The sequence below is a fragment of the Fukomys damarensis genome, unplaced genomic scaffold (assembly GCF_012274545.1).
Source record: "Fukomys damarensis isolate Sample0158 unplaced genomic scaffold, DMR_v1.0_HiC HiC_scaffold_24, whole genome shotgun sequence".
Classification (NCBI taxonomy): Eukaryota; Metazoa; Chordata; class Mammalia; order Rodentia; family Bathyergidae; genus Fukomys; species Fukomys damarensis.
In genome coordinates, this window is record NW_022900936.1 from 14,198,223 (window position 1) to 14,211,720 (window position 13,498).

General features: G+C 36.0%; 1 protein-coding gene across 1 annotated transcript in view; it reads left to right on the top strand.

The window, feature by feature from the left end:
* Positions 1-5,957, top strand: part of Ltn1 (listerin E3 ubiquitin protein ligase 1) — a 56,935-nt gene extending 50,978 nt beyond the window's left edge. Inside the window, exons 26-30 of the mRNA XM_010608574.2 lie at positions 1,598-1,769; positions 2,633-2,853; positions 3,324-3,518; positions 4,310-4,457; positions 4,939-5,957. Of these exons, the coding sequence (XP_010606876.1) occupies positions 1,598-1,769; positions 2,633-2,853; positions 3,324-3,518; positions 4,310-4,457; positions 4,939-5,015 (813 nt within the window). The 3' untranslated portion in view covers positions 5,016-5,957. The remainder of the gene's footprint in view (positions 1-1,597; positions 1,770-2,632; positions 2,854-3,323; positions 3,519-4,309; positions 4,458-4,938) is intronic.
* Positions 5,958-13,498: the final 7,541 nt, after the last annotated feature.

Genomic DNA, 13,498 nt, shown 5'->3' on the forward strand with positions numbered 1-13,498 from the left:
TTTTTTTTTTTTTTTTTTTTTTTGGTACTGGGGATCGACCTCGGGCCCTTGCACTTGCAAGGCAGGCAGCCACACCACTGAGCCAAATCCCTGACCTGTTAATGTTTTAAAATTCTTTTTCTTTCAACTTTTCATTTGGGGAAGAAAAGTGTAATTTTGGAGAAGTTGGAAGAACAATTCAGTAAAATGCCATGTACTTTCTAGATTCATACATTTTCAACATTTGCCACATTTGCTTGTTTTCTCTAAATTAAGTTTTTCCTGCTCACCCACTTGATAGAGCAAGGATATGTTTCTACATAAGCGTAATATTAAGAAACCCAATTTTGATGCACTAATATCTCATTCATATTTAGATTTCTCTAGCTGTCCTGGTAATAGCCTGTATAGTTTTATTCCCTTCTCTGTTGAGAATTGAATCAAGATTCATGTTTGTATTTCTGTCATATTTCTTTAGTAATTATACCCTTTCTATAATTCCCCTATGTTTTATTTCTTGTCATTGTTTTGTCCGACTGTTTTATAGCCTGTCGTACAGTTTGGATTTGTCTTATTGTTTCCCACTGATTATATTCTAGTTAATGTTCAGCAGGTTGTGATTTATCTTCATTGTTACTTCAGGAACCACATAATGTCTGTGTCCTTTTATTGGTAGTGTTAAGCTCGGTTACTCATAGAGGTGGTGTCCTCAGATTTCTCTGTTATAAAGAGATTTTCATCAACTTGTTTTAAGAATTAGTTTGAAATCCTGTAGCTTGATCCTTGAGTTTGAGTAGTCACAGGGTGCAGGAAATGGTATCTTTGTGCTAGGAGATGTCATGTTTAACAGCTGCCAACACCAAAGAATTTCAGAGACTGCTGTGTAGGGACAAGAAGGAGCTGTAAAGCTCTAGTGTCACACAGATGCTCGGTACTTCCAGGGTCGCCACATTTTTCTGTTTTTAAAAGAAAACAAATCCATATTTTCCTATGAAATTTTCTGATTGATAAAACAATTGTGAGGATATGCCAAGACCACTTTGACCATTTACTAGTTCTTGCTTTGTCCTAAAAGGATGCTGCAGTGTTCGATGTAAGATAAGGTTGTCTTTGAAAACGGGGTTTGTTTCACTCAGGAAGTTGCAAGGTTAAGGACTTGCAAGGGAGGGGAGTGAGCTAGTTTCTTTTTGGAATGGTGAATACGTTTTCTTGGCTCAATCAAATAGTGCCAACTCAAGGTGAGTGTAATAACAGGGAGACAATTTGAAAAAGATGTTAGGAGCATAGCTCCAACAGTGAGAAGAGAGGACAGTGAGAATGTCAGGTGTTTATGAGGAAAGGAGGCAGTACCACATTGTTTGGCAAATTCAAAAAATAAGAATGCCACATGTATTTTGTAGGACTCTTCTAAGTCTTCAAAGTAATACACTTATTATTTGTGGTCTGTGCAGTTTGTCATAGTTTGATTGGTTCGTTCTTTCTTTTTTTTTTTTGGTACCGGGGATCAAACTCAGAACCTTGCACTTACGAGGCAGGCATAGTGGCACTGAGCTAAATCCTCAGCCCTTTTGTGATTCTTTTGATTTGAGTTTACTAACAAAATTTTTGCTCTCACCAGCTTCGGGCTCTGTATTCAATGTACCTTAGGAAAACAAAGAGTTTGAACAAATTACTTTATCACCTGTTCAGGCTCATGCCAGAAAATCCAAGCTATGGAGAGGCAGCTCTTGAGCTCTCAAATAAGGACCCCAAAACGTTCTTTACTGAGGAGCTCCAGCTAAGTATTAGAGGTCAGTAAGAAACATGTTTGTAACCTTTCCTGGTAACTATGTTCAGACAAGGCTATGCTAAACTTTTCCTGGGCATTTGGAGAATAATCTCAAACAGGAGTCCCAGCTATGAGGATGTTAAAATGCAAGCTTTTCTAAATTTCTTTAAGTTGGACAAATAATTAGATGTTGTGGGTAAAATTAAGAATTGAATACATTTGAAAGCTTACTGTATTGAGATTATGTTGTGCTTTATAAACAAGTATTTGTTATGTGTTCACATGTTGTAGTCAATTAAGTAAGTAGTCTCCAGTTAGGGAAACAGATAAGTAAAACTGATATCCTTCATCCTAGGAGCTCACATTTTAGCTGAGAATACAGACATGCATGCATGTGGCTCTACTACAGTATTACAGTCTGCTAAGAACACACATTTTTCAAAATGTTTTAGAGTTCTGATGATAGAGTACTTAGGTGATTGATTATTCTGGGACTTTTGCACAGTTGCTTAGTGAGCTCTGGAGGAAGTAAATGAGACCAGCCACCTTTTCATAATTTATAACAAAGAATCTTTAATTTTTCCTCTTTTAAAAAAATGTGTGTTCCATTTTTTTCATGTTCTTTTAGATGAAATAGGGCATGTGATTTCCAGGAAGAATTTTTTTGTGTCAGTTGGGATTTCACTCACTTTTGCTGATTTCATGGTTCAATTTGAATGTGTGGGAGGACGCTAGAATAAGTCCCCATTTCTCTGGTGTGTTGTGTGAGCCACAGCGCCATTACTGAGTGATTAAGGGTAACTTTCTAAAGAAAATACTAGTAGTAGTCTATTACTCTATGTAAGAAGTATATATCACTCACTAAGAAATCTGTTTTTTCCTCAGAAACGTCAACTCTGCCATACCACATTCCACACTTGGCTTGTTCAGTCTATCATATGACATTAAAAGATTTGCCTGCCATGGTTAGACTGTGGTGGAATAGTAGTGAGAAGCGTGTTTTCAATATTGTAGACAGATTTACAAGCAAGTATGTCAGCAATGTCCTTTCTTTTCAAGAAATATCTTCTGTGCAAACCAGTACACAGCTATTTAATGGCATGACGGTTAGTATTGTCTTAACTTTTTCTAGAAGAGTTGTTTGAATACTGATTAAATCTATCATTGTGAATGTCATCACAAAATTGTTGCCCTTGACTCAGAATTGTAAAATGTGTCCGTTTTATTTTCTGATTCTTGTGTGATAAGAAAGACATGGTAGACACAGGAGTGATATTTGGCACTCTTAGTGTCATTTATCTGCTCAAAAATGAACCCACGACTATGTGACAAATGTAATGTAATATACTATACTTTTTTATGAGCAGTGTGTTGGTTTTAAAAGTCATGAATCACTATAAAACACAGCAAGTACTTAAACCTATTTAACAAATGCCTTGTGTTTGCCTGTTTTTTTTTTTTTTTTTTTTTTTTTTTTTTCCTGTTATAAAGCTGTTAGCTGCTAAGAGTCAACCTATCAAAATGTGTTTGGAATGAAAGAAAGGAATGTGAAAAAATTACCTGTCCTGTGTTGTAGGTTAAAGCTCGAGCTACCACTCGAGAAGTTATGGCTACTTACACTATCGAGGACATTGTCATTGAACTTATAATACAGCTGCCTTCTAATTACCCACTGGGTTCCATATCAGTGGAGAGTGGGAAGAGAGTGGGCGTGGCCGTCCAGCAGTGGCGGAACTGGATGCTGCAGCTGAGCACTTACCTCACCCATCAGGTCAGTGTCTGCCTACACAGTTAGCTTTCCAAACCAGAGAGAGGTGAGCTAGTCCAAAGAGCAGGTGGACACGGACTGAGTCTCTTTTGCTAAGAGGGAAATAGAAAAAAATAAAATTCTTCTATAAACACCATGTGCCTAACTGGCTTGAGCCTACTGTGTCTCTTTAAAGTTTAAGGCTTTAAAGTTTATTTTCTGGTTTTTGAGAAGATTTGACTTTATTTTATTGACATTGTACACGGTGTTAAGGAACTTGTTTGAGAGAAAATCCTGAGCGATACTGGACTAATGAGCTCTCACTCTGATATTTCAACTCTTCTTGGATTAGGAAAATTTCAGTACTCTGAAAGATTTTTGACTTTTAAGCAAATTATAAGTCGTCTGCAGTGGTATTTGTAAATACTGACATATCCTAGGCATTCTACAGTAAAGAGAAATTACTTTAAAACAAGTATCTTCACCAGTATTGTGGAGGTGGAGCAAATCAGTTGAAAAGGTAAGATAATTTCATAATTCTTAGTTCAAAATTAGGAGAAAATGATCTAAGTGATTTAATTATTAAAAGATTCTCATCAAAGAAACTGAAACCACAAGACTTGAAGTATTAGCTCAGATGCTGATAATGGAGAAAAATTACATCAGTTCCTAAAATGTTGATTATTTTAAAAATCAACATTCATAAAACTTAGGAGATGTGAAATGTGGCCAAGCAGATTCTCTTAGAATTACGATTCAGACTTAACACTTGTGAAAGTGGGCAGTGATTCTTTTATTTTTCCTTTTGTTAACAGAATGGAAGTATTATGGAAGGCTTAGCGTTGTGGAAAAATAACGTAGACAAACGTTTTGAGGGTGTTGAAGACTGCATGATCTGTTTTTCTGTCATTCATGGTTTCAACTATTCTCTCCCAAAAAAAGCCTGTAGAACATGCAAGAATTATATATAATATTTATTTATTTATTTATTTATTTAACTTTGGAAAAGAAAAGCATGTGTTTTGCGCTCTTAATTTTAATTTCTCAATTGAAGTTAATGGGAGATGTTAAAAATCACTTTTTAATCACTGTTAGCCTGCAAGGAATAGATGATCCTGTGAGATCTAACCATGAAAGAGGCTACAAGATTCAGAAGTAGGGCCGTCTCCCATCAGAGCCCGTTTCTGTTTTTGAACATCACATGGAAAAGGACATTGCCCTATGTTCACTTGCTTCAGAAGGTCTTGTACCTTAGTGGTCTTGGGCATCAACCTAGGTAGAAGGAATCATAGTGTAGTCTTTAGAAGTAATGTTTAGTTATGTTTATTTTGAAGATACATCCGGAGGCAAAAATGTTAGTATTCTTCCTGTTTCACAGTACCATTTCCTTTAGAAGTATATTATGTGAGGTGCAGCTTGAAGGGATTCTTTTAACATTTAAAACCTTTTCTTTTTCAGTACAAATGGTTTACCTCTAGCAACAAATCCACTTGTCCACTCTGTCGTGAGACCTTTTTCTGAAATAAATCAAGCAAAGGCATTGATTGGATTTGGATCCATCTTAAAGCGCTGATGTGAAGAAGCCAGTGACGATTACTTTCACATAGGACCTTCTCTGGAAAATTATTTTGGTGAATGTAGTGATCTTAAAAATCGGGTTCACCTATCTTCAGATTGCTTTGTAAATGTTTGGAAACATTTTCTTTTACAAAAGAATATTACATATTTGAGAGAAGTATTTATATTAATGGCTTAATCTCTTTGTATTTTTAAAAGAAAATATTAAAAATGCTAAATTATAGAATTGAAATTTGTGAAAATACTGTACTTATAAATACATCGTTTATTGATCTGTAATCTAGAACGGTCCAAGTGTGAGGCAGAATGAGAGAGTTGGTGTATGTCTGCAGATATTTTAAGATGTATTTATTAGTTATAACAGCAAAATTAGTAGTGTTCTGATTTTTGTAGATTGTTTTAATGATAAAAATCACACTATCAGTGTAGCTTATCTTAAGCTTTTTGAAGCATGTTCCGAAATCCTGTATAAAAGAATGAAAACTGAACTTTAAGGTGCCTCCATTTATTAAGGGTTATAAAATTCAGAAAATTAAACTTATGACACTGATCTTTTGCTTGTGGAGAAATTATTTCCATATATTAGTGAAATTGGAGTTGTGAATTTGTTAGTGAATTTATTTCAATCTTCATATAGTGGGCATTTGAACGAAATAGTAACTTGATTGTTTAATAAATACTACTGAAACTTAAGGATCAATGGAAAAATCAGCATTTAAAAATGTTATCGGAGGCTTTCAAGTTTGCAAGCAAATTTTGCTATTACTAGCCAAAGTCACACTAGATTAGGGGTGTGTGGGAACTAATGTTCTTTAGCCTTCAAAAATGAAAGTTAAAGATAGCTGGGCATGGTGGCACACACCTGTAATCCCAGCATTTGGGAGGCTGAGGCAGGAGGATCTCTGTGAGTTCGAGACCAGTCTGGGCTACATAGTTCCAGGTCAGTCTCAACTACATAGTGAGACCCTGTCTCACCACCCGCCCCAAAAAAACCCCACAAAGTTAAAGATTTTACTACTAAGTGAGATTAAGTATAAGAAGCTCAATTATATGAGTAGGTAAGAACTTGCCTGTGGACAGACCACTATTACCTTTAAAAATTGTGTCCAAAATACAAAAGTATGGAAGTTTAGAAGCTAGAATAATTTTATTACAGTCTTCCATTTCATGGGAAATAACATTATCTAATATAGTTAGTCTCCTTAAAAGAACAGCTATTCATCTGTGTTGCAAATGTTTAATTGGCACAGAGCACTCTTGTTAAATAAAATCATTGCTTACCATCAACTGGGTAAAATGACTATTACTGAAGTAGTGTGAATGTGATCATGCATTGATTATAGTTGAAAGTGAAATAGTATGTGTGAGTTACAGATCTCTTGAGTTGTATTTGTAGATGCAGTGGCCTATCCACTTTTGTTTGTATTCTAAATTTTTGGGGGTAATACATACTGTCTTCTAGCCCTGAGGCCCAAAGAGTAAGTAAACAAAGTACATATAGCAAAATTCTACTACCTCTTCTTAATCCCTTTCTGAAAATATTCTCTATGTCTCTGACATTGTGATCCCAAAGGGTTATGTTCCTCCCTTCTGAAAATTACATACTTTTCCTTTAAAAGAGGTTTTATAATAAAACTTTGTTTATAACCTTTCCAGTTAATGATACTTCTTGGCTTCTGATGCAAATCCCAAATAGCAAAGAAAATGGAATAATAGAGAATTGTTTTTCCCATGGTAAAAATAGGCTATTGGTTCTTGATGAAGCACTATAATTAAGTAGTTACAATTAAATAACTACTCTTCATACTTAGGACTCAATGTATTTCTTTAAGATTGGTAAGTATAATTGTAAAGCCTGCTAAAGAAAAAGCTTTCTAATATGAGAGTGAAATTCACAACACCACATTAAAGCTTCATTTACATAGCTTTCACAACTCTAACGAAAAGGATAGCAGCCTTTACAATTTTAGCATAAGACATTAAACAATGCATGAGATTTAAAGCTCATTACAAAATTATTAATTTAAAACACCAAAGTAAATTGCGATTTAAAAATTTATTTTTGATTCTTATCTCCTACACTAATGAATGTACATATGTTTCTGTGGCTTAAATACTATGTTGTTACTTGATATGTTTTTGTTGTGTCAATGTTATTTTTATTGTGCCATATGTACCCATTACAATTCATTTAATTACAAAATACTTCAAGTATACAAAAAATATAGATTCCCTTGTACTCTTCACATACTCTTTTGCCGCTTTTGCTTCTGATTTTTAAAGGAATAAAATGTTACTCTTTTGTACTCCACCCTGGCGCCGTGCTCCTCCTTTCCTCCTTAGAGCTAACCTGTTACTCAGAAGTTGGTGTGTGTGATGCCTTCCTATTAAAGTTTTTAGACACTGTATCTTCTGTATGTAATCTTGTGTGGTTTGCTTTTCCACTTAACTTGTTTAGTACTGTACATATTTACCGGCTCCCCCCTGTGGTCATTTCAGATGTTATTCTGTGCCACTTTGAACAGTGCTACAGGTGTCTGTTCGTTATCGTTCTTCCTCATGCAAGTGTGACATTGTGGATGCCTGCCTGAAACCCTGGAATCTCAGGTAGCAGCTGACTTACATTTTGTGCGTTTAGGTATCCAACTGCTCTTCCAAGTGGTGTGCAGGTTTACAGTCCCAGCAGTGGTGTGAAATAACTCTGACTTTCCTACCAATACTTAGTTTTATGAAAATTTGTAAATTTTCCACTTGGAGAACTGTGAAATGGTAGCTCTTTGTTTTAATTTATGTTTCCTCCATTACCAAGAGACCTAAGCTTTATTGATAGTTATTGTTCATTATTTCATGATGTTGATGTCAGTATCTATGCCTGTTTTTCTTCTACTTGGCTACATGTATTCTTATGGATTATAATGCTTTCGTTTTTGTGAGACCTGTAGTGCCTGACTTGTCTTTGATGGTCTGTGACTATCTTTATGTTACAGAATTTTTTAGTTAAGTTTAATCACATTGATCATCTTTTTTCTTTATGTTGAGCCTTTGCTTAGGTCAGGTTTTAAACATTTGCTATTCCTCTGAGATGTAAAAATAAATTTTATCTTTTTTGTTTTGTTTTGTTTTTTGAGACATGGTCTCACTATGTAGTTGAGTCTGACCTGGAATATGTAGCCCAGGCTGGTCTCGAACTCACAGAGGTCCTCCTGCCTCAGCCTCCCAAATGCTGGGATTACAGGTGTGTGCCACCACGCCTGGCCCAATTTTATCATATTTTGTCCTAGAAGTTAAATTTACAAATTTGTGTAATTCACTGGAAATTAACTTTTGTGACTATTGTAAGATAGAATTCTCTGGTGGCGCATGCCTGTAATCCCAGCACTCAGGAGGCAAGGCAGGAGGATCGTTGTGAGTTCGAGACCAGCCAGGACTACATAGTGAGTTCCAGGTCAGTCTCAACTACATAGTGAGACCCTGTCTCAAAAAACTAAAAAACAAAAAAAATATCTCATTCTATATTGATAGCTAATTTTGTAGCATAATTTATAAGTAGTATACTCTTTTCTCATTGACTTTAGTGCTTTCTATCTCACCTTTTTAAATCCTCATGTATGTGTGGGTTGGTTTCTAGGTTCTGTTCTCTTCCATTCCATCTCTCTGTTTTAATTGTAGTATTTTTTTCTTTGTAAGATAGCTTTATAATTAACCGTGAATAATCTTGTAATCTTGTTCTTTAAGACTTTGAGGCTGGGGCTTTAGCGCAGTGATTCAGCCACCTGCCTCGCAAGCTCGAGGACCAGAGTTCGGTCCCTGGTACCAAAAAAAAAGATTTTTACCTTCTAGGGTAATCATATCTTTTGAGCTGAGAACCTCTCTTGCTCCATTTGTTTAATATAATAGTAGGTTCTTACAAGATGAGTTATTAATTATGCCTTGTATCTAGATGTCTCTCCAAAGCCTCATGCAGTTATAGGTGGGATTTTTCAGAGGTGGCTGGATCTAGGGTGTGTGATGCTGGGATCAAGGGTGTGATGTGGGAGTTGATTTGTGGTGCAGTGACAGGGTTAGGGTAGGAGTGCTCCCTGCCCTAAGGGTGGGTAGCCTGAATAAAATATAAGGAAGAAGGCTGCTGTTGCTTGCTACTTGTAGCTTTTGATGTCTCCTGCCTGCCATGAACTGTTGCTCCTGTGTGAGGCCACTCTGCCATGTCGCCTGGCCCTGGAGGCAGCTGGTTATGAACTGAAATCTCTACAAGCTGTGAGCTAAATGAACCTTTCCTCCTTTAATTTGGGGTATTGAGTATTTTGTCTCAGTAACAAGAAAAGTAACTAAGACAGTTATCTTATGGAAGAAATGAACAAGTGTCCAAATTGGGTTTTGTCTGGTATGACCAGGAGCTCTTCTGGCTTTGTCACATCCGATCTCAGAGTCCTACAATTCAGTACTCAATTTTCTTTTTTCAAAACTGCAGGCAAGATATTTGTGTATCTGTGATGGATTCCTTGAACTTTTGCGCAGATTTATCTCTCTAGTACTTGATAAAGTAGGGTGTTCATGATGGGAATATTTTATTTCTGGTAGCTTTGATGATTTTTTTTTTTGTCCACTTCTCTTTAAGAAAATAACTTCTTTGAGTAGCATCAAGATATCAGATATTTTCTATTTGTGTGATGTCCAGATTCAATAGAGATATTTAAGAAGGTTAAGAAATCCAGTCTGTTTCTATGGCTTCTAAATTCATTCGCTATTTTAAAACAACATCAGTTATTGTCAACTTGACATGCCCAACAGACGAACATGAGTTTGCCCACTGGAACATATTTGGCTTCTGTTAAAGTATTAGATTTTTACAAGCTGGTGTCATACAGTCTGGTATAGCTGGGATTGTTTCTTTTCAGTGTTTAAGAGCCTCTGACAATATCTGAGCATTTGGATAGTAATATTCAAAATGTTTTCTAGGCATGGACCCTTGTCAGATTGTAGAACCGTAACTGGGGTTCTCTTTTACCACCTACGGGTAAGAAAGTTTTTGGATTTCAGAGAGTTACATTAGTAGGTGGAAATAAGGAAGTGATGTTGTATGTGGTACCATTTTTTTTTCTCATTGTGTGTACCATTTATTTTGTTTTTTTCTGTTGATCATGTATCTTGCAATTTTGATGAGCTCTATATAAGGGTTTGTTTAGTTCTGTTTTTTTTAAAGTTAATTTTATTGGTACATTTCAGGTATATAATATGACATTCATCATTGAATATTTGTACCTTTATATATCTGGGTTTTTATTTTTTCCCCATTCCCCTGCTCTCCCTTAAACCTCTGCATCCCTCCCTATTTACAAAGACTTGTTTCCATTTTTTCCTTCTCTCATATTAATTCCATTCCCTTCTTTCTTTCCTTTCCCCTATCCCTCCCCTTTGCACTTTTTCTTCCTATTTCACATTATCTATTCTACCTTTTAGCCCTTAAGTTTCTCACACCAGAGAAACTATTTGGTATTGTGTGGCTTATTTATTTCGCTTGAGAGTACGACCTCAATGTGCATCCATTTAGCTGTAAATGTCTTTAATTTCTCATTCTTTATGGCTGAGTAGTATTCTAGTTTGTTAAAATCCACATCTTTATCCAGTCTCCAGTTGATGGGCAGTTGCACTGTTTCCAAGACAGACTGTGCTGCTATGAACATGGGTGTACATATATTGCTGTGGCAGTCTTAATTCTTTTGGGAAGATACCCAGCAGGGGAATAGCAGGGTCAAATGGGACTTCCAGTCCTAGTTCTTTGAGGTATCTGCATACTGATTTCTACAGTGGATGTACAGTCTACACTCCCACCAGCAGTAGAGCACAGTTCCTCTTTCCCCACAACCCCGCCAGCGTTTGCTACTGGGTGATTTCATGATAGCAGCCATTCTTCCTGGGGTGAAGTGAAATCTCAGTGTTGTTTTTATTTGCATCTCTTAAATGACAAGTGATGCTGAACATTTTTTCATATGTTTATTTGCTATTTCTACTTTGAGACGTGTCTGTTTATTTCAGATGCCCATTTTTGGATTAGGTTTTTAAATTTGGGAGGTATGATTTTTTTTTAAAGCTCTTTATATATTCTAGATGGTAGACCTTTGAGGAGCAGCTGGTGAAAATTTTTCCCACATTGTGGGTTTTCTTTTCACGCTGTTGGTGGTTTGTCTTGCTGTGCAGAAGCTTTTTAATAAGAAGAGGTCCCATTTGTTCATTGTTTGTGCTAGTTCACAGCAACTGAGGTTCTGTTCATAAAATATTTTCCTATGCCAATGTCTTCAAGAGTTCTATCTAACCTCTCTCCCAGATGGTTTAGTTTCTGTTTTAATATTTAGATCTTTAATCCATTTCAGTTTTAGTTTAGTGCATGGTGAGAGGTATAGGTCTGCATTTAATCTTTGGCAAGTTGAAACCCGGTTTTTCCAACACCATTTTTTCTTCCAGTGAGGGTGTTTGGCTCCTTTGTTGAAGATGAGGTGGCTGAGTGTATCTGGAGTTGTTTCTGTATCTTCTAATCTGTTCCACTGGTCCCCAGGTCTGTTTCTTTGCCAGTACCTTGCTGTTTTTATTACAGTAGCTTTGTAGTATAGTTTCAAGTTGAGGATTGTGATACCCCTACCTAGTTTTTATTGCCTAGAATTGCTTTTGCCATTCTAGACCTCTTGTTTCAAATGAATTTTTGTATTGTTTTCTCAAGGTCTATGAAGTATGCTGCTGGAATTCCAATTGAGATTGCATTGAATCTGTATAGCAGTTTTGGAAGTATGGCCATTTTCACTACGTTGGTTCTTCCCACCCAGGAGCAAGGCAGGTCTTTCCATTTTATGGTATCCTCTTTGATCTCTTTTTTTCTGAGTGCTATAGTGGATTCGTATGCATTTCAGTTTTTTGGATGCCATTGTAAAAGGAATTGTTTACCCCATTTCTCTCTGAGTCAGTTGTTCATGTACAGCAAAGCCATTTTGTGTGTTGATCTTGTATCCAGCTACTTTACTGAATTTGGTTGTTAAGTCTACAAGAATGTTGGTGGAATTCTTGAAGTCATCTATATAGAGTATCTTGTTGGCTGCAAACAATGACAATTTGATTTCTATCTTTATTCCTTTTCTTTCTTTCTCTGGTCTAATTGCTGTGGCTAATGTCATCAAAACTATATTGAACAGGAGTGGTGATAGTGGACATCCTTGTCTTGTTCCTAATTTTAGCATATAGGGTTTCAGGTTTTGACCATTTATAATATTAGCTGTTGGATTTTTCATAGATGCTTTTTTTTTTGTTGTTGTTGTTGTTTTTTTTAGATTGACCTTGGCACCTTGCACTTGTGAGGCATGTGGCAGAACCGCTGAGCCAAATCCCCGGCCCTCATAAATGACTTTTACAAGGTTGAGATAAAGCACATCTATTCCAATTTTTTGTAGGGTTTTTATCATGAATGCATGTTGGATTTTGTCAAATGCTTTTTCTGCATCTATTGAGATAATCATATGGTTTTTGTTCTTGTCTCTATTAACATGGTGTCTTACATTTATTGATTTGCACATGTTGAATCATCCCTGCATCCCTGGGATGAATCCGATTTGGTCAGGGTGTGTGATCTTGATGCCAGTATCTTATTAAGGATTTTTGTATCTATATTCATTGGTGAGATTGACCTATAGTTCTCTTTTTCGACTGGGTCTCTCTTTACTTTGGGTATCAAAATGGTGGATGCTTGCTTCCAGGAATGAAATGGGGAAGTGTTGCTTCCCTCTTAGTTTCATTGAAGAGTTTAAACAGTAGTGGCAATAGGTCCTCTCTAAATGTCTTACAGAATTCAGCAGTGAAGCCATCAGGGCCCAGGCTTTTCTTAGCTACTAAGTTTTTAAGTATGATTTCAATTTCATTGATTGATATTGGGTTGTTTATAATTTTTAGGTCTTCATTCAAATTTGGTCCTGTGTATCTAGGAATCTGTCCATTTCTTCTGTTTTTTACCTTATTCGTGTATAGGTTCTTGAAGTAGGTATTGATGATTCTATGGATTTCTGCTGGGTCCATTTTAATTTCACCCTTTCCTAATTGCACAAATTTGGGCCTTTTCTTTTTTGGATAAGATTAGCCAGGGATATGTCAATTTTATTTATTCTTTTGAAAGACCAACTTTGCTTCACTGATTTTTTTTTTTGTATCGTTCTCTTAGTTTCCATTGCATTGATTTCTGCTCTGATCTTTATAATTTCCTCCCTTGTGTGAGCTTTGGGTTTGTCCTGCTTTTTTTTTTCTAAAAGATTGAGGGTTCATCATGAGGTTAATTGAACTCATTTTGCTTTCCTAATATGAGTATACACTGCTATGAATTTCCCTTGTAAGACTGCTTTCATTGTGTCTCATAGATTGATATGTTATATTGACATTGTCATTTAATTGTAGAA